The sequence below is a fragment of the Saccostrea cucullata genome, unplaced genomic scaffold (genome assembly GCF_032062105.1).
Source record: "Saccostrea cucullata isolate Sc308-1 unplaced genomic scaffold, CSIRO_AGI_Scuc_v1 ctg72, whole genome shotgun sequence".
Lineage (NCBI taxonomy): Eukaryota > Metazoa > Mollusca > Bivalvia > Ostreida > Ostreidae > Saccostrea > Saccostrea cuccullata.
Window position 1 is genome coordinate 1,041,980 of NW_026918900.1, and position 21,232 is coordinate 1,063,211.

Sequence of the window (21,232 nt, forward strand, 5' to 3'; positions counted from 1 at the left end):
TTTTTTTTAACAGATTCTAAATTCTTTGACAATCTTTTTCATCATGGAATGAAATCGACAAATAGATTTAACAAGCTTGGATATCCATCAAAATACATGTACCTACACTAATTAAAAAAACGCTATCGGATAATTTTGCCTGTTTGTATTTGGTATTATTTACATGTTACATATATATTTTCTCAGAAGAGATGATTCACGTATTAACGCATAAAGAAAGAGAGTCCATTTTAGTCCTTAATTGAGAAAAGAGAATGATGGGAATTTGATAAAAGTTTTTACAAAAAACACACATTTCGAGCTATTCGATAAAATTCCATACATTTGTTGCAAAAAGTTAGAACTGGTTTTTGTTTTTTATAATATTATGAAAATATATACACAGAATTTAAATCAACTCGTGAAATAAAATGTTTGATTTTTTATTGAACAATGCATACACCATGAATAACAAAAAAACACAGCTATAACGTTAACATCTCCACAATGTGACAAGAGTATATCAATAAAAGTTCCCTGTATATATTTACAGGAATATGAGAATAATGTAAAATTTTACATAAGTAAAAAAGCAAAGCATTCTCTGTTCTTTGGGACCAGAAAACAGAGAAGGTTTGTTTTTTTCATCCTCCCTTCCTCTCCTCTTTTCTCTCGAGCTCTATCTTTAACATGTCTTCCTTCCTTCCTTCCGTCTTTTTCTCACTACTTTTATCATGTTCATGTAACTTATTTTTCTGATTTTACTTTTAAAAATAAACAAAACTTTATTTTAAATATAATGGATTGTCTATCACATGTAGGCAAATATATATGGCATCAACAAGGAAATACAATTATATACTGTATATTTCAAGAAAAAGAAATGATTTATTTTTATTATGTAGACATTTATTTCTTATTGTTACCTTAAAAAAGTCAAATAGGGATAAAAATAGATATAAACATATAAATAACAGAAATTCAAATACTTAGAAATTTTGTATCTATTAATGTTACATCTTATGTTTATCATTAATTTTAAATGGGTATAGGAATGATTAAGGTTTATCCATTTACTCTGAGACATCAAGGTACCTTTACAAAAAAGGACTGAACATTCTAAATAATATATCTTAAGTCAGACCGGTCGGCAGTGGGAGTTTACTCTTCCGTGGCGCCTGATCCCACCTATGATGTTCTACAGGCCCTTGTTTTCTCGACTCATATGTTTTAATATTTAATTGACTTTTGAGCTCGAATACCGTTCGTTACCGCCACATATTTCATTAGGTATTTCACGTCTTCTACAATAGCATAGCACCAGCAAGTCATTCATTTTCATGCCCTATGAGTAGAAATTTGATATATTATGTATTTTGATTAAACATTAATATATCCGAGATGCCTAAACTTCATTATCTTGTTCATTGGGAACCTTAATTTATATCTGAAGAATTATAACATGCATTTATCTATACATGAATAATACATGTGCCAAAGAATAGTTTAGTGTCTATTAAATCTGATTGTTTTGAATTGTAGCACAGTTATTGTAAAGATTCTTTATTCTAAAAAAAGTCAAACATAACCTTTAATTAAAGCTTACCAACAATCAAAAGGCATCTCACAACTATTAAAAACACAGTATGATAGCTAATTTAAAAGCAACTTTTATATTTAAACGAGAAAGAAAACTACAACTATAACTAATTTTCATCAATTCTAGAAATTCACCATATAAAGAAAGCAAAGCTTTAAGCCATTTTGATTTATATATCTGATAAAGTGTATGAAATCTTATACAAAAGAAATGTTCATTCTGCTCAGATGATAGAAAGCACAGTACAAAAAAAATCAAATGAAACACATATGTCTGTTAAAAATAACAAGCATATTTGATTCTCTTATCAAACACAGAAAAAAAAATAAAATAAATGCTGGGTCCCACTTTCCAACCAGTGTTAATATGTGACACAGTTAAAATAATTTTCAAATAAACGATGTGGGAAAATGTAAAAATACATAAATAAAATAATAAACAATCAATGCCTTCTATATCTTTTGAATATTAATTTACGGAATGCATTTCTGAAAGATGGGTTGAAAATTGTATATATGATAGGATTCAGCAAGCTATTCAGGTACCCCAACCACAGAAACACGCTGAACATGGCAGGGTGAAAGTCACATGACGGACAAAATGGCGAGATTAGAGCTAACAGGAAGAATGGAAGCCAGCACACAATGAATGCTCCCGTGATTATACCCAATACACGGGCCGCCTTCCTTTCCCTCTTCATTTCTATCTTCGCTTTCCGAAGTCTTTCTTTATCACAGTAAGGAATCTGTTTTGTGTTATTGTTATTTGTATTCTTTGGGGGATTTAATTGTTTATTCAACACGTAGACATTAGAAGGAACCACTAAAAATCTTGTGTTCACCTCGGCTGATTCGTCCTGTTCAGCCTCCTGAAAAACCGGTTCTTCTGCTTGGTTGACCCCATTGTACACAGTGTAGCCATCTTGACTTATGTCACTTCCCGAACTATTGTGTCGTGTGGTTGCATCAGCAGCGGTTATAGAAGGTCTTTGATACGCACGAGCAGGCTTATGTAACCCGCTTATATGTTTCTTCCGAATGCGAGAACGTGCGGCTTTATATATTTTAAGGTTTAACACAACCATGAGGATTAAAGGGCAATAAAATGCTCCTACGGTGGAAAATATGGTATAAGCTTTATCCTGACTAATTTTACAAACCCCAGTATGTTCTGGATTGTCTTCTTCCTCTTTCCATCCAAAAAGAGGCGCAATTGAAATCGCTATAGCAACCACCCAAACAACTGCGACCATACACAATATTTGTTTTGCGCATCTCCGCCGGATGTAGTCAATATTAGACACTGCCCAGTACCTATCCAAAGAAATAGCAACTAAATGGAGAATGGACGCCGTACAACACAAGATATCAAAAGAAGTCCACATGTCACATACAGCAGGTCCTAAATACCAATACAGACTAATTTCATCAATCAACGAAAGCGGCATTACAAGTACAGCAACCATAAGGTCTGTCACTGCAAGAGACAATATCAGATAATTTGAAACTCCTTGTAAACTTTTCTCCAATATAATGGCTGATATCACAAAAACATTTCCGATGACAATGGAAACGATAACGCAACCGATAAGAGCACAGATAAAAATCATTAATTCCAATTCATACTTTGGTTCATATTGGTAGCTAGTTAAGCTTTCATTGTCAGGATCAAACGTCATAATTTCTGGCCTAAGAGTTCCATTACTACTTCGTAATCCAAGCATTGAAGAATATATCACTTGACTTCCATTGTTATCCAAAGCCTCCGCAATCATTTTTCTTCCAAGATCTATCGAAATAATGCTATCCATGTAACCCGTTCCATTGCTCTCTGAGTTCTGCTGCTTAGCGTTCATACTCTGTCGTTTTAATAAAAGTCGATCAAGCTTGGTTTCCGATTTTAGCGTTAATCGGCTCTCTTCGGAAGCCCCTCAGGAGAGATCAGACATAAAATATGCGCGCGTTATAGTGTGACGCTGTCAATTGCCTTTAATATGCAGGCTCATCAGAAAACTCACAGGGTTGCCGCCAGTCAAACAATATTTGAGAACGATAGATCATTTATCGCACTGGCGGAGCGGGAAGTCGCTCTCTCAGCAGAAGTCTCGCGTGGCTTGGCGCCATATTGCGTTCATCTGTGCTCTCATCGATACTTTGAGTTCGTTTAAATTGGTGTTTATAAATTATCTCTCTTTGATTGATACATTCCCAATGATCTCTCAGATACTTCTTTCATCTCTGGATTTCAGCCCACTGACTCTGAAAATATAATGGAAAAGAGATGAGTACGAAACCATTTCGTTCGATGCCATGTACGTATTTAAATAATTATGTGTCGTATCATATAGTGAGAAAAAAAATCTGTTAATATAACAAGAGTACAACATAATACATAGTAATTATTGTAACACATTTAGATAGTTGTAACAAATACGCTACATCTGTTGCCGAATCGTTCGTCTGCACTGTTAAAATAAAGGAACGATTCGTAAGCAATGAAAGTGGACTCTATTAGAATGCACCTAACAGTGTTCGATTACCCGAGTGAAGTTATTCAAATATGCTTAAAAGCCAGTAAGTAATCATATCGTTATCATTGTTTTGGCCGGTCAACAGCCTCCAATGGCCGCTGCTAAATAGATCTATCTTCTTATAATTGATGACATTATCTGTAACTACATGCCTCGTAATTATAATGGATTATTATTAAGTTACCAAACAGGAAGATCTCATATAGTCTTCATATTTTCGATAGGGAAATGTGACCGGGGATCATTTCAAAACTTATTAAAGAAAATACTTTCTTCTGCAATTATTTTTTTTCTAATGTTTTATCACAATAATAATTGTTTTATACTACTGAACATGCTACTTTACAGAATAAAGACGACCAATCAAATAAAAAAAATTAAAACGATAAAAAAAAATTTTTATTGTCTTGTATTACCAAAACGTATATATAACCGTATGTAATGCCATATTGCATTGCATAAATTTGAATCGGTCAACAAAGAAGCCGTATTTGTCATTTTGAATGTTTACCGATTTTCAGAATTATTTTTTCAGAATAGGCTTAAAAATAAAGACATAAATCATAAATAAAACTTAAACCTTATAATTATTTTATTTGATTATTTAATCTCAAGCAAAGCAACTATAACTTGGATATTATTGACAGCCTAATAACGAATTGTCCTAATTAAAGTACATCTGTCGTTCAAATTGCTGCATTCAATACAATTATGTCTATGAAAAAACTCTATAAACCTTTATATGGATACAGCATGCGTCGAAAAGAGAGAGATAAAAGGTAATATTTAAAAATGGCTTTCGGGAATTTCAGGAATTATTAAGTTTTGTGAAGTCATGTGCCAAAATGACGTTGATTCTTTGAAAAAATTATGTACACTTATTTCTAAAATTAATAGTATTGTCTGTTCTCCTTAGTTATCACCTTCTGCTTGACCCACTGTATTAAATGTATATAATATGTTTTATATGTTTCTGTACCTCATGTACCATTTACATGGTTTTGATTGAATAAATTGGGTCTTTAAAAGTAAACTGAGTCTATATATAAACACATATCAGATTCTGTAACAAATGGTTACTCAGAATTAATGATGAGAAAATAAACTTTTAATTTCATTCATTTCAATTTTCTTAACTTAAAATTCTCTTAAAATTGTATGGCAATTAGGTAATCAGTTCATTCCCTCCTTAAGGACAGATGATACAAACAATTTTTTTCTTTAAAAAAGATTAAATATCATGTCACAGGTTTAGAAAAGTGGATGGTTCCTAGAATTTTTTCTCCGAAGAACTGGAAAATGAAATAGACTTGGAAAATATTAGTAATATTTCAATAAAAATACAAATATAGAGAAATTACATTTAACGTTTACAGGTAAAAATAAATTTCAGAATATGTTACCTTGGTGCTAAAAGTGTAATATAAACTTTAGAAAAATATACCAAACCAGGTTAATCTTAAGAGGACGAACAAAATGACAAAAAATTAGCAATATCACATAGGCTGATTTTTACCATTTAGCTTTTCCTAATAAAATTCACCTGGCTTGGTATATTTTTCTTAAGTTTATATCATACTTTTAGCACAATGTTCACATATTCTGAAAATTGTTTTCACCTGTAAACCTTTACTGAATGTGATTTGTCTATATAAATATTACTAATATTTTCCAAGTCTTTTTCATATTCCAGTTCTTAGGAGAAAAAAATTCTAAGAACCATCCTCATTTCTAAACTTGTGACATGATATTAAATCTTTTTCAAAGAAAAAAATTGTTTGTATCATCTGTCCTTAATTGGAATAGCATTTAATCAAATTAACATAAAACTTATATTATGCATTTAATATCTACAATCCGAAAAAAGGAAAAGATACATATTCCAAATATTGTAAAATACTGAAACTTTTTTATTGGCCCCCGAAGAAGGAAATAACAGATGTTACTTGAAAAACAAACTAAATCTTATTCATCAATAATATGATGGATTGAAACTAGAATCTATATGTGTATGTATTTAATAGTTAAAATCAACCCGAAACTATAACTATTTCATGTGATGAGTCTTTTTTTAATCGAACAAATTTAGTTACCTTTATCTTTTCAGGTACATTAAATTCAAAATATCCCAAATCAAAATAAAGATTGTAGAGCAATCTGGAATTCAAACGTTTGTTACATATCATTTTCTCGATTGTAGCTTTAACTACCTCTTCGTTTTGATTTTCTACAGAATGAATGATATTCACATAATTTTATGCAAATCAATTGCCTGCTTGATGAATACATTAATTACGTCTTAACCAAAAAAACCCCATTTAACTTTAAATTTGATTTCTGTGTAGAATGTTGCATCTCCAACAATATATATTATGACTTAGTCTATAATGATATACGGTGAATTGCCAATGTTTTGATGATTGACTCATAAATTTTTGTACTAAATGAAATTCAAGAAAAACGTCATTTTTTCTCCATATTCATAGCTCAAAGTGAGTCTCAAGTTGTATTTTAGTACAATCATGAATATCGTGACTGAAACTTGTTATCACGTCTTTAACAAAAAATTAAATATCTAATAAAACAGTTCATTATGCAACAATATCCACGATTCAAAAGACGTGGTTCAAAGCTTTCTCCAGGGTGTCAATGCCTGACATTTCATGTATCATTACGGGGAAATAATTCGCTAATATTTGTTGCTTAATGATTGTATAATAAGTGATAATGCGTGTTATTATTTGTATTATTTGTTGTTAAAAAGTCATTAAAAGATAAAATAACACTTGATTTCCTACTGTCGTTGCACTTTTAAATGACGTATACCAAAACTTCTGTTTTAAAATTATTCGTGTTTTTTTAAATGAGCTGTCAAATTTTTTAATGTATTAAAAATCCAATCCATCATCCAGGAAGCATGTTCTCCACTCATTAGCAGATTAAGTTAAACACTAGAAATATATTCCCTTTAATCATTCGAGTCAAAGCAGCATAACCTCCCACTACTAAACATATCTTTGAGAATCAACAAATATTTATTTCACACTACCTGAAAAATTGGACGACGAAATGGCAAGGGCTTCAAAAGCAAAGAGGGCCTTCGAGTAAATTATTAAAACACATCGGCGGGAGGGAGTCATGACTCGGGAGGTATATTTATTAAATTTCCTCATCATGAATAAGTCATCATTTGCAGGGAACATTGAACACTGATAGGTAAAAGAAAATTTATGATGATGTCCCTGAAAATTGCAATAACTGCACCGTTCTGCCTTTGTATGTACCTTTCCTACTGGGAATTGCGATTGCACTCACAGAATCCAAGCAACGATAGGATTTTAAATGGCGCCATCTGTTTGATTAGAATAATGCAGCATTTTTCAGTATGTCTTCACTTTTATCTATATACGACTTTTGTCTACCAACTTGAATGTCATAATTATTCCTGCTCCTCCATAGTATCATAAAAATTCCCCACAATATATTTTATCAATTATAAAAAAGGTGTTTTTTTTCAATTATAAACGAAATGTACGTACCTAACATCAGAACTACATCATATTTTCCAAAATAAACCATTAAGATAATGATAGAAAATTGACTTTAAAAAATCAGTTTACTTCCTTTTTAATATAAATATCTAATTTGTAAGTGAAATAATATTTGTATTTTGCATTTTACTGTCATTTATAAGAGAGAGAGAGAGAGAGAGAGAGAGAGAGAGAGAGAGAGAGAGAGAGAGAGAGAGAGAGAGAGAGAGAGAGAGAGAGAGAGAGAGAGAGAGAGAGAGAGAGAGAGAGAGAGAGAGAGAGAGAGAGAGAGAGAGAGAGAGAGAGAGAGAGAGAGAGAGAGAGAGAGAGAGAGAGAGAGAGAGAGAGAGAGAGAGAGAGAGAGAGAGAGAGAGAGAGAGAGAGAGAGAGAGAGAGAGAGAGAGAGAGAGAGAGAGAGAGAGAGAGAGAGAGAGAGAGAGAGACACTACATGTTTCCACGTGCTAGACCGGAAAACATTTAAAGTTCTTATTAACCTCATTGATTTGAAATCCAGTTTTCATTAAAGAAATCTTTATTAGACAGAGAAAACTCAGATAATAAAATCAATTTAATTAAATTCTAAAAATAGCCCCTCAAAGACACAATCTTCAAAGAGTCGATATACCCTACCTCTTTAATTATCAAGAGAATTTAATCAACTCACAAAATCGGAGCTTAGAGTTCTCCATTTCTGAAGGTTTATATAATGAGTTTAAGTAGGAATCGGTTCCTTTAAAGTAGAGATACCGACTAAAATTAAACGTTTCTATTGACATACAATGATTACATTTGATTTCGAACACCCTTTTAAAAGATTGGTCTTGATATCGCCAGACGCCTTATGAATGTCATGGCTTAAGTGAGTACAATGCAACAGTTTAATTGTATAAATTTGCACCTCTGATAGATACTCTAAGGGTTTTGTTCATTATTTTAAATGGCGATAAGAGCATATCTCATAATTTGTACCCTTGCGTTATTGGATTTTATTAAACATTTAGATTTCTTGCACTTTTGTCTGAAAGTGGGAGATTGCCCTTTTATCTAAGCAAGGATTCCTAACACAGATTTATGCAAATGTAACATTATGTTTTTGATAATAGTTGTATATTCGTGTTTTGCCTTGAAAACTGTCTGCCATTGCAGACAAATTTAATTAGCTCAATGTTGTTCTTGTATTTCCGTGAAAAAAGGTGACGATAACGAACAGCGTTCGATCTCGTAAAAACTATAAACAATACAAATCTGCAAAAAAGGCAAAACACGGACCCCTGGAAATCGAACCGAAATTCCAGAGGTGGGTACAGAAACCTAGAATGAATAATCATCCCCTGTTGACCAGTCGCACCTGTTTGAGCCCTGTGTATTGATCAAGTAGATGAAGGATATGGAGATAACGAACAATATTCAACATCAAAGTCCATAAAACAATACAAAATAGGAGCAGAGCAAACACGGACTTCAAAAACATCAGAAGTGGGATCAATTGTCATGGATGAGTGACCATCCCCTGCTGACCGGTCACACCCGCCGTGTGCTCCTTGTCATTGTCGCGTAATAACGGGAAAATCCGTCGTCAGTTCCGTGTATAAATAATGGACCAACAGTTAGTATGAAAAGCGTCAGTCAGCATTTGATTCAATGTTACATTCTTTAGGCAAAATAAGTGTCAAAATATAAAGGTCTAACAAGTAGTATGAAAGAGGTCAGCCAAAATACGACACGGTGATACATTGAAACGTAATACGTCATAATCAGGTGTTTATATTGACCATAGAATCTACGAGTCGGTAACTTTTAAAGAGGTTGTTGGAACCCCTGTAACATACTCTTACAGTGTATCTGTGTGTCTGTGAGTAGCTTGTCTAGGTTTGTTGAAAATCAAGAATGGTGTTTTATGAGGTATGTTATCATATGGATACATCGATTTATAAAAATATAATTACTCATAATAAAACAATTTTGAATAAAAATTCAATAGATTGAAACAGGATTTAAGGATAAGAAATATATATGAATGATGAAAAAAACCCATATACCTTGTTTTACCTGACTATTGCATAATTAATTCGAGATCTATGTTTCTGCCAAATATATATGTAAAAAAAAAATATGCATTGTAAAAAAGGATTTATCTTGTTAACATGATTAATTGCATTGCTTATTCAAGATTTACGCTTCTGCCAAGAGATTTGAGTATTGTTCTGATATATTCTTGCGCATTTTTTGGATCCACTTGGTTTTTAGAATGATGAGAAATGCTGTAGCGTAAAAACATTAAAGAAACTCACAAATAAAAATTTAAACATATATAAAACATGGATTTCGAAATTTATCTACCAACTAACTCTATGTTATATATTTTAAAAATATAGGTTTGTAGGTTTTTTTGCACTTTTTGTACTTTGTAAGTGTATTTCTATGAGTGTTTCTCGATCTGTGTGGTTTTATTGTAAGTAATGTCACTCGACATTAATGTGCACAAAGAAAATAAATTATGATTTTCTTTATTTAGCATTTTTTTGCAATTGAATTGACAGAGGATGGCTCAGCTTCGCCTTAGTCCCAGAAAAAGTTGAGAAATAAATTGCAACTAATATATTTCTTAATTTTTACACATGTTTTCTGAAGGAAAACCACGTCAATGGAATAAAAAAAACCTGGCAAAATGATCTCGGTTAATTGAAGCTACTGAGTAGTAGCTGATTATGGCAGTGATCAAAGCAAAATGAATTAAGGATTTTTGCATGTAAACAGGTGATAGCTAGTAGATTATAAATAGATTGAAATGCAAACCTGCATATCATGAGAGCAAGAGAGAGAACGTTTTTTTTTACTTTTGTTCTGTGTGTACCAAATTTGATAAGATTCAAGTCTGTAACACCCACTAAAACTTTATGTTACAAAATAAATATATTCAAATCAACAAATCAGCTTAAATGTGAAGAAATAATAACAAATAATTTATTATTTTATGTAGCACAAATAAGCCTATAAATCATTCGATAGTAAAGTAATAGTCCTTTTCCCAAATCAATGAGGTCATTCGGTGTATGAATATATTTCATTCCTAGGTCGTGGAAAAATTCTACATCAAGGTAAATGATAAACACTACAAAGCAATAATCGACATTCTGGCTTCTAGAAAAGCAAGTATGATGCTTGATTTTACTCTCTCTAGTGAGAATAATTTTATCTGTATTATTTACAAGTATAAAACTCAATTGAGAGTAATTGTGCAAAGAGGCAACTGTGGCAAGGGTGTTCCACGTTAGGTATATGTACGTTGTGTTATCAAATTAATAGAAATATACATTTTTTCTCTCTCAACGAAATTGAGCAGCTTATTTACGATCATATTATAAAATTTTTGTGCTTCAAATATTTTTCGCGTTTTGTTGTAGAAAAGAAGTTATGGAGTACCTTTTGACTGTGAAAAAAGTCGACGAAATGTTGTTAGGTTTTTATCTCTTATCTATGCTGTAAATTTTTAATGTACATGTTACGAAGAGTTTGCATCAGGGCAATGTTTATCTGAGAGAGAGAGAGAGAGTGAGAGAGATAGAGAGAGAGTCTTAATTTTGGATATAGATAAGAATTTTTCCACAAAATTTAGCCTCAATATTTAGAATTCTAGAATTCATATATTCTAATTTTAAATCTAATCTTTATTAAGATATTATGTATGTGATATTTATATTTCTATAAATTTTCTGAGGTATTTAAGTTTTTGTTGTATATTTCCTTGATTTTCATTCAAAATGTTTCAGAAATGTTAACTGAATGAAATTATTTACTGACTGGAAAAAGTCTGAAAAAAGAAAATGATTATTACATTTACGAGAAGAAAAAAAAACTTTGCATACAGGCTTCCTGTGGCTTGTATGCTGATTATTATGATTTGTCTTTGAATGGAGACAAATTGAAGAAAAACGGTTAATGGGATGCATTCTAGATCATAATCACAAAAACGCTGCTAAAAATAAGAACGGGTTACCCAAAACAAGATTGTCTTAAAGTCCTCCCCTAAACCCCATGTAAATCTGGAAAGATCGATTTCGGGGAGCAATTTTGTGCCATTGAAGCTAAAGAAATAACTAATACAACAGAAATCGAAGATTGTCTTCAGAAAACAAAACGCTATAATGCCTGGCCTATAAAAGACAGTAAATAATTTAATGTTTCTGACGCCATATTGGATTCTTAGCCTCTTAGACCTAGATTCCTATTTTATTTATAGCCATAATCTGATTGCATCCAAGAAAAAGAAGCCATATGACTATATTTCCGTTATTTTCCCTTCTTTTCAGCTAATAATGGACTTGGTTAAAACGCAGATCGCTGTGAATTCAAAGAAAGTGAACTGATTGCTTGAAGTATTCTTTAAATAGTGCAATAAAAATCGACTTTTAAAAATACCATTATCCTTTAAAGAAATATGGAGATGAAATTTGATTTTTGCAAAAAACACTTTGTATGATTACAATGTACAAAAGTAGGCGATTTATACCGAAGGCAAATAGAAATCTAATATTTTATTCATTTGAATTAATGCAGCTCTATTGTCGTTCGACGTTGATACCAAACATATCCAAAATATTATTTTACAGACCTATCTGCCAAAAACAATCTTAATACACAGCTAGACGATAGTGTAACCCATGGTAAGAGAGTTTCGCAATCAGAAGAATATTAACATCAATATATTTGTAATTAATATCAGAAATAAAGCATAGAACAATCCATATAATTAACGTGGAATTTTTAAAACAATCTAATTGTATTCGAAATTACAAGGAAAAAAAAACATTAAGAAAAAACATTTCAGTAGTCCACTGGAACAATGCATTATAAGAACAGAGCAAAAACAGGCCTAAAAAATAATCAGAAGTGGAATCAGGTGCCATAGAGAAGATAGATACCCTGTCGAAAGGTCACGTTAGCCGTCTGCTCCTTTTCATGAGCAAACAGAAAACGTTCGAAAACATATTGCCTCAAATTTTGCCTCAACTTGATGAAATGAGGCCTGACGAGAACGACCATTCTATCAATTATAGAAATGCATTAGATGTACATTAAAACATTCTGTAGACATTTTGGATATTAAGGAAGGACAAATTTCTTTTCCTTGTAGCTGACACATTAGTTTTATAACCAACGATCTTCGATAATGAATATCAGAAAAAATATGATTCTTCAAAAATTTATATGTTTTCCCTTCATGTGTAGTGAATAGATGTATATTATATATACACAATAGCAGTGTACGATTCATCGTTCCTTTGATGTCATTTAATTGTACTTGAATATTTTTTAAATTAATTTTTTAGATATAATATTTTGAAAGGTATTTGTTTTATGTTAAGGTTTTATAACTGATAAAATACTGCCTCTTTGGAAACTGAATTCTATGTTTCTACATTCGGTTGACTGAGGTACGTGACGTCCGTGCATACTGGTACATGTACCTCTGTTGAAGTTTGTTATTATCTTTAATGATTTATGGTAATTAGGTCCTTGGGACTTAACGAAAGCGATGAAGAAATAGGTTAGATATTGACTTTATCATGTTTCTCATAACTGCAACAATATTGTCGACACGATTAATAGATAACATACTTTTCTAGTCTGTTTGCATATAGCAGTCCAGTCCAATACGAAAATTCGTAATATTACAAGTTTTCGTAATATAAAACTTATATTACGATTTTTCGTAATGTAGTTAAATTACGAATACGCGTAATATAGTAGATTGTAAGAAACTATATTACGAGTTTTCGTAATCCAAGACAAATTCAAGCATTGCAAGAAATTGAGTGGTGGGTAGCAAAGTATGACGTCAGTAATATATCAGATTCCACGGCTAATGATAGCATGCCGTCAGATTTGTCAGTTACGCCTATCAGAAAGCATGGAAATTCAAGAAGAAAGTATCGCCAGCGATGGCTGAGTGGACAATTTCTTTTATTATTCTTTTATAGGAATTTTCCCACGGATAAGAACAATTTTCCAGTAAATTTCAATATTCGCTCAAGCATGTAGCATTGGTCTATATCACCCGAACTCCCTACTTTTCTTCCGAAGTCTACCCTAAAAATCACACCCTTGTTTCATAATTCAACTGTTCGTGCAGTTCTTATTAAAACACACAGAATTTCAAATCTCAGTAAGCTTCGTACTAGCTATCGCCCGTGACATCTCGTATTAAACGCCATACTTTGCTACCCACCACTCAATTTCTTGTAATGCTTGAATTTGTCTTGGATTACGAAAACTCGTAATATAGTCTCTTACATCTGCTATATTACGCATATTCGTAATTTAACTACATTACGAAAAATCGTAATATAAGTTTTATATTACGATAACTTGTAATATTACGCTTTCTCGTAATCTTACGTTTTTTCGTAAAATTACGAATTTTCGTATTGGACTGGACTGTATAGTGAGTTTAAAGAAAGTAGTACATTTCTTCTAACGGTCAATTATCATTTTAAGGAAAAACTTGAATTGTTCTCAGAGTTGTTTGAATACACGGGATGATGCAGTTAACACGTCTTCAGAGTTTTCTGAATGTTTATTCTAATACTTTTAACAACAAAATCAATAAATGGAGGAAGAAAATGACTTATTGTTCTGAACCATTCTAGTCATTTACAAGCAATTTGTGGTGACTTGTATAATGAGGTCCTTTAGGAATTGAGCGTTGCGACATTTTGTCGTGCCAAAGTCAATTGAGAAAAAGAATATTTTCTACCTAAAAGAAGGGCAGCAGGGTGTCAATTAGTCAAAGATGTGATTAATTGACGAAATGAAGGGAGAAAACCAGAAATGTTATCTGCGAGATAAAAGCATTTTTGTCTTGCACAAAATGCTAGGGACAGCACTCACTGAGTGCTTCTGTGCAAATATTGAAGTGTTTTCAATCAAGAATAACGTGATAACGCTATCCTGTATGCGAGACACAGGAAAATTGAAAACAATAAATCTACCGAAAGTTACGCATTACTTGAGAAAATATTCTCTTTTCTCCCCAGAGCTGCTTGGGAACAAAGCCTCGTGGTCTTCAGATTTTGATGGAAAGTCTAAATATAGAACAAGCCTGAAGGCCGCGTGCTTTTTTAAATCTTTTGTTAAAGAAAAGTCGTTAGAAGCACAACGGTAATCTTTTATTCAAATCAATGATTGAACTATATCTACAGATTTGATTTATCTCAAAAATTTTCAAAACAGAAACACATAGCAAATTTCATTTAAATAATTACGTACTTGAATATCAATAAAGGAATTATTAATTAATGACGTATGCATATATTTTTGAATGGATTAAATAATTAGTCTGCGTTGTTCTATTATTTTTTCCCTTACCGGAAAAACCGGAGGGTGCTTTGGGTTTCGTCCTCGTCTTTCCATCAGTTTGTCGAGCTGCCTATCTGTCCGTCTGTCTGTCAGTCTGTTCTACTTGGTCTTTTTGCACTTCATCTAAACCTTTGCATATATTGAAGGAATTTTTTGTATGTGTGTGCATCTAGATGATTTATAGATCAAGTTTGGATTTCGTTTCATATTACGGATACCTATTTAAGTAATTTTTTGAAGAAATTAAGGTATTTTCCAAATTTATTGGGAAGAGGGATTGCACTTGCCATTAGGGGACTAGTATCGTCGATATATTGCTCTCAAAATGCTTGTTTATTTTTATCAGAAAAAGGCAACATCTTGAGCAATCTTTATTAACCTTTATGTTTTTTCATTCTGGACTCATATTCCTTGTTGTTATAGTTGTATTGCTTGTTGATTTATTTGAGATCGATCGCTGACATTGTTATCTTTATTTATCTTCGATAAAATCATCAATAAAATATATTTTGTTGGATTTGAACGATATTTGCATATTTTAATGTTCTTTCTGAACGCTTCACCTCCTATTTATTATGGATGGATTCATTAATAAATAATCCTGGGTAATTTATGCATGACTTTCAATCGAAATGAGAGAAAACTAGATATCTGTAAACAATATTTCTCGTGTCGTACTCCAATACTAGTGTTTCAGAAATCAACATTTACGGGGAGTGCAAGCCCAAACAATTGAATGTGAAATTTTATACGCTAATGGACAAGAGGTGAATACAAGGTATCTTACACGTAACATTGGTTCGTTTATGGATGATATCGTTAACCTTTGTGTTCAGTTACCTTGATATCACAATAAAAAAATCCTTGAAAGGAAAAGCAGCAAGATCAATGATTTTCTTTAATTTCAAAATGACATACAAATATACACCCATGAATATAACATATTTGGGATGGTTTTAATATTATTATAATAGACATTAAGGAGCACACTAAAGAACCTCCTAAAGTTAAATTGAATTCATACACTTTATATAAATATAGTATAGAAAGGATCAAGATGCGTTTAGTTTTGAATAATCAATTTTATGTTCTAAATAAATGTTTTTCAAAAGTAGGAAACTAATGATAAAAAATTACAAGGTATCTGGGATTTTCAGGTGTTATACATTTTACTCTATTTCAATTAACATTGTTAATAAACGATATTATCAAAATATTTTTTTTTAAAATCTTTTATTCAATTTAATATTGTGATACTATATTTTAAAAAGTTTTCCTTAAAATGGAATGTTAATTTTCCTTAACGAATAATCAGCTAACATTCTTGTAACAGTTTTAAAGTTTAAATTTCCTTAAAATTGAGTGTAAATTTTTTCCTTTATTATTAGGTAACATATACGTTACTTTAAAAAAAAAGTGAGGGGAAACTATAAGACACCATGTGGTGAGCTGGAGGTGGTTTTTATTTAGGTAAAGCTGAGGAGCACATTTTAAGAAACAAGGAGGATGTTCCATTAATAAAGCAGCATGGGGGGTCATCTGGAAACTAATGAACAATCTAAATGGAATTTAGATAACGCATTCTTTATCGGAGTACTTTTTCCAGCAGTTTAGCATAATTGATCATTAACTTTAGCTAATTAGAGCATACAAAATCAGGTCACCTTAGAAGTTCTTGTTCACATGTGTATAAGCGAGTGCCTGTTTTAATACGGTCGTTGTACAGTAGTTGACCTAAAAAACATACAAATTTAAAATATTTAAGTGTGACCAAAAAAAAAAAATAAATAAATAAAAAATCGTAGATTAAAAAATATTAATACTTCATCTTATCAAGTGAAACTTTACCGAAAGTATGTAATTTCATTTTTAAAAACGTATTTCGAGTTAAATTTATACGTAGTAGAGATATGAGATAACTTCTTGGAAGATTCTTGGAAATGAGAAACAATAGACGAAAAGATGAGAAATGTGAAGATATTACCAAAAAGGTGACAGATGTTTGTAAATGAAAGAGATTCTGCAAGATTTAAACATCGGAAAAGACACATTGATCAGGTTTCGTATCTTCAGTGCTTTCTGTCTGTTCATTAATAAATATCTGCAACTAAAAAAGCTGATCAAGACTATCAGATTAAATTATAATGAAAAAATTCAAGACCTTCATTATATTCATAATATTAACAAAACTGCTTTCCTTTAAATTATTATAGTGTTATTGCGTGAAGGAGAAATAATTTCTATCTTATTTGATTCGTATGAAATGAATTTCATAATATTTTTTCTGTGATCAGGATAAAGAAAGAAGCGAAGTTGTTTGTGTAAGATATGCATGTTGCAGGAAATGTTTCCATCGAGAAGAGTCGGTTGTTGTAAATTTGCATGACCCCAAACCTTTATTTTTTCTGTTTTGCTTTGGAAAAACAGGGGATGCATCTAACCTAATGTTTTTATTCAATTTACGTTTTTTTCCTCATATGATACGCTTTTGATTATTGTCCACCTAACAAAACAAATGTAACTAATACCCTAAGCTTATTTTTAAATAGAAGAAGATCTGATGCAAAGTTTTGCATCAAACATCTTTACATTTTTATTGTTCATACTCCAGATTTGTTTTTAACAAAACAACCACAAATTACTGTTTTAAATGTCAAAAGACAAAAAACAATATCCATGCTAGTTTATAATGGCAACCAATTGAAACGGAATTTCTTTAAACACTTGGTTGGGCTAAATATCTCTTTTTTAAACAGTGATATGCTTACTTAATACTTCTAATGAACGATGAAGAAAGTTAATTAAACGGTATCCGTCATCCTAATTACGTTACTATTGTAAGATCATTTATTCACCTGAAAAGTACACGATTTAATTTAAGTCAATATAGAAATAAAATTCATCTTGTAACAAGATCCTAACATTTGATTCATGCACCTCAAGCATATTTCTAAATAAATTCTGAGGAAAAAAAAGATGAAAAAATGCAGCGTTTTTACCTTTTGTTGATTATCAATAAATCCAGAACAATGGCACTTTCCAAACAGTCACTTTGTCACAAATCGTTACGACTCAAATGCAGATTGCAGAGCGTATTGATGCACGTCCTACGTAATCGCAACTCCTATACGTACAAAGCCGACAATAATTACTTCTGATTTTCTAAATTATCCTAGTTCTGATGTTGGAATCTCCAATGATTACAATGCACTGCAACTAAAATTCAAAATCAATACAATCCTTATACAGCAGTATAATTCTATTTGTTTGTTAAAATTCGGCTTACGAATCAGAGTTTAAGGTAACAAAAATGATTAAAGGAGCACATCCACAAAACAAAAACTTAATTTTATGTCTCTTTTTTTTCAAAAAGATGAAAAATAAAATCTGTCAATTTTTTCTTTTTTGAAAAAAAATTACCATAATCTTTATCTTCTTTAAAAGGAATAAAAAAGTTTTCAAAATTTGTCCGCTGTCGTTGAATATTTTGTCTTTTTACCTGCTTCCAGATTATGCACGGATTACGTGTTGTTTTTTCCTTGATAGACACTTCAGTGAACTCAGCATCCAGATACACAGAACGCAGACCTAGTAGGAAGTGATTTAAAATAGCGGTGGTGTACCGCGGGACAAGTCGCGCGCACTATCGATTGAAGCAGACGAGAATAGCTGCACACGGTTAAGTTCTTCTCGAACAGAGAAATCGGCATACGAATATTTTTCCTAACGATTGACAAATATTTAACACTTAAACTCACTGGACAGTAATTATATCGACAGATAATAAAGTCTTCGTGGTGGGACTTCATTAAGATAATCAGAAACGATTTCTTACACCATAGAGGAGTCCATTTTGGGCAATAGCTGAATATACTGGAAATAGAACGTCTAGGGCCCTCCAGTAAAAGTATATACAGTATTCGGCAATGTTTTTCAAGTAGAACTCAAAAGGGTTTGGGGAAAATGAATTGTTTGGGACAATGAAGTCAAATAACTGCTACTTAATAATTCATAGCAGTTCTGAAAGATCAATATAAGACGGATAATATGTTTACATTGCATTAATCTCGATAAAGCTTTGTTAATATGAAACAAATACATTATTGGTCTTCTATTGTTTATATTGTTACTAACCTTGCCTAAAATTGTTTATAAAACATTTCATTGCAGTTATAAATATTAAATAATCATTTATAGCCTTGCAAAAGCACAGTGGGATTCTAGAATTTAAAATAGACGCTTTTGATCGTCTATGAAAGGATATTTGGTCTGATTATCATGAAAATATTTCCGTTCCATCATTGTTTTGCATTGCGTATTGTACTGCGAAAATGTGTAACAAATAAAAACATTTAGGAATCATAATCTACATTTTATTCCTTAGTGCTTACTCCCTTGATTGATTCGTCAGAAAGTTATACTACTTATACTAATAATTGTTACAAACACTAATTTTCTATGAAAACCGACGCTTCTTCCTCTTGGTGTCCTTTTCAAAAAGTTAATATGCAAAATCTTTATATAGACTAGTCCTTTTAGAACTTATTTCCCAAAGTATTCATGCGACATTTCATTTCTAAAAGAAGGTAAGTTTTTGACAATGTTTTTATTGTATACACATTTTCGCAGTACAAAACGCGATGCAAATAATGATGGATTGGAAAAGTGTTTCGTTACAATCCGACCAAATCCCCATTGATAGTCGGTCAAAAGTGTTAGTTTTAAATTCTAGACGAATTCCACTGTGCTTTTTTCGGGGCTATAAATGCTTATTTTATACTTAAAACTGCAAGAAACAAGAATATTAGTAAACCGTTCAAACTTATCATTTCGAAAATTTTCTGGTCGATACAATGACCTTATCAGCAAAAACAATCTATCATTAGATCAAATGCTGAATGACTTTATCATATTGATTGTTTGGCCATATTTACACCTTCAGTTGTCCACGGCTTTTATCCTTTCTTTCTGAGCATTAAAGGAACACACGGCAGGTGTTACCGGTAGGCAGGGGATGCTCATTCCTCCATGACATCTTTTCCAACCTCTGATGTTTGGAGGTCGGTGTTTGCTCTTTTTCTATTTCATAATATTAAATGGAAGTATGGCTCGTTCATTATATCCACATATTGCATATCAATATATATATAACAAAATGAGCATACCCAGTAAGCCTAGATTTCTACATTTCAAAGGTAAAACTGTACTACGCAGACGGAAAATTCACATATTGTAGTAGATCGAATTTGGAAATAGATATACTTTTCCGCTATGAAATTTACTTTTGGAAAAAAATTACTTCCCTTGACATTGGTCAGTTGCAAAATGAGTTTGTTTAAAACATTCTATTGTACACACAAGTACTTCGAAGTTCATATCAAAACCATGCTTGAGTTTTTGATTGACATTTATGGGATTTTTGGAAACAAGGTCTTCAAACGGTCTATTAAAATCCCCATGGGTACCAATTGTGCTTCATTGTAAGCAAACCTGTTTTTATATTTTTTCTTATATGTAAAAAGGAAAAAATTGCCGTTACTTCTACTCGACATTTGCATGTAGACACATCGACGAAGTTTTGATAATTAACACTGGTTTTTAATATTCTTATGTCGATACGATATAGCCGTTGAGCTTGAAATGAAAGATACCACAGAGTCTGACACATCTGTTTCATATTTTGATCGATTGATTGCTTAACGTCCCATTCCAGAATTTTTCACTCATATAGAGACGTCACCAAATGCCGAAGAAGGGCTTCAAATTTAGACCTTTACTCGGCACTCATGGCCATAAGCAGTGAGGGTTCATTATCGTGCCAACGCATACCGTGACACGGGACCTACGTTTTTAAGGTAATATCCGAAAGACCCGTGACTTTCCTTTCTAATGCCGAGCGCTTGGAGAAGGAACAGTCACCACCTATGTTTACGTTTTAGGTTTGACGCGGCGCCGCGAACGAATATCGAACCCGGACCTCCCGATCACGAAGCGAACGCTCTACCATTAGGCTACCGTGGCCGGTTTCATATTTTGATGTTTTACTTGAAAAGACTTTAAGTCATATTTTAATACATGTAAAACAACCAAGCTTCATGATAAACGTTCTAACGGACTTTTTTTTAGCTTGAATACTGCTCGTTTTCTCCTTTATTTCATGTATCAAAATGAAAAGTTTATTTCTAGAAAACAGTTTTTCTTTCAAATTATTCGTTCAAATTCAAGAAAAATGG

The 21,232-nt window shown here is 31.9% G+C and overlaps 1 protein-coding gene across 2 annotated transcripts; it reads right to left on the bottom strand.

The window, feature by feature from the left end:
* Positions 1-406: 406 nt before the first annotated feature.
* On the bottom strand, positions 407-18,780 carry LOC134275460 (5-hydroxytryptamine receptor-like). 2 transcript variants are annotated; one of them, XM_062757752.1, is made up of 4 exons: positions 18,499-18,780; positions 17,999-18,215; positions 16,664-16,733; positions 407-3,837 (listed from the first exon to the last, which is right to left on the bottom strand). In XM_062757752.1, the coding sequence occupies exon 4, from the start codon at positions 3,432-3,434 to the stop codon at positions 2,022-2,024; it is 1,413 nt and encodes a 470-aa protein (XP_062613736.1). In that variant the 5' UTR covers positions 3,435-3,837; positions 16,664-16,733; positions 17,999-18,215; positions 18,499-18,780; the 3' UTR covers positions 407-2,021. The 2 variants fall into 2 exon arrangements, with proteins under 2 accessions (XP_062613736.1, XP_062613731.1); XM_062757747.1 differs by lacking the exon at positions 16,664-16,733.
* Between the last annotated feature and the right edge of the window lie 2,452 nt (positions 18,781-21,232).